Raw genomic sequence first — 219 nt, 5'->3', positions numbered from 1 at the left:
GGCTGCTCCCTTAGTCCCCATCCTGCTCCTCTGAAAGCATCCTTTGGACACAACCCACCTCGGCACTGGGGAGGGGGATGCTCGGCAGCCGTCAGCGCGGTGCGAGCCCCCTCCTGCCAGCGCAGCACCCCGCTAACCCCCGCCTGCCGCTCTCCCCTTCCCTCTGGCAGAGACGGTGCGAGCCATGACCCACGTCATCAACCAGGGGATGGCCATGTA

At 66.7% G+C, this 219-nt stretch overlaps 1 protein-coding gene across 1 annotated transcript in view; it reads left to right on the top strand.

Annotated features, from left to right (window-relative positions):
* Window positions 1-166: 166 nt before the first annotated feature.
* Window positions 167-219, top strand: part of LOC103781770 (voltage-gated potassium channel subunit beta-2-like) — a gene marked incomplete at its 5' end in the record, with an annotated part of 2082 nt that continues 2029 nt past the window's right edge. Inside the window, one exon of the mRNA XM_008949495.1 lies at window positions 167-216. Coding sequence (XP_008947743.1) covers window positions 167-216 — 50 coding nt within the window. The remainder of the gene's footprint in view (window positions 217-219) is intronic.

Source organism: Merops nubicus, unplaced genomic scaffold (assembly GCF_000691845.1).
Source record: "Merops nubicus isolate BGI_N331 unplaced genomic scaffold, ASM69184v1 scaffold28070, whole genome shotgun sequence".
In the NCBI taxonomy this organism is placed as follows: domain Eukaryota; kingdom Metazoa; phylum Chordata; class Aves; order Coraciiformes; family Meropidae; genus Merops; species Merops nubicus.
The sequence above is the reverse complement of the archived record's forward strand: the minus strand, read 5'-3'. Positions and strand labels throughout refer to the sequence as shown.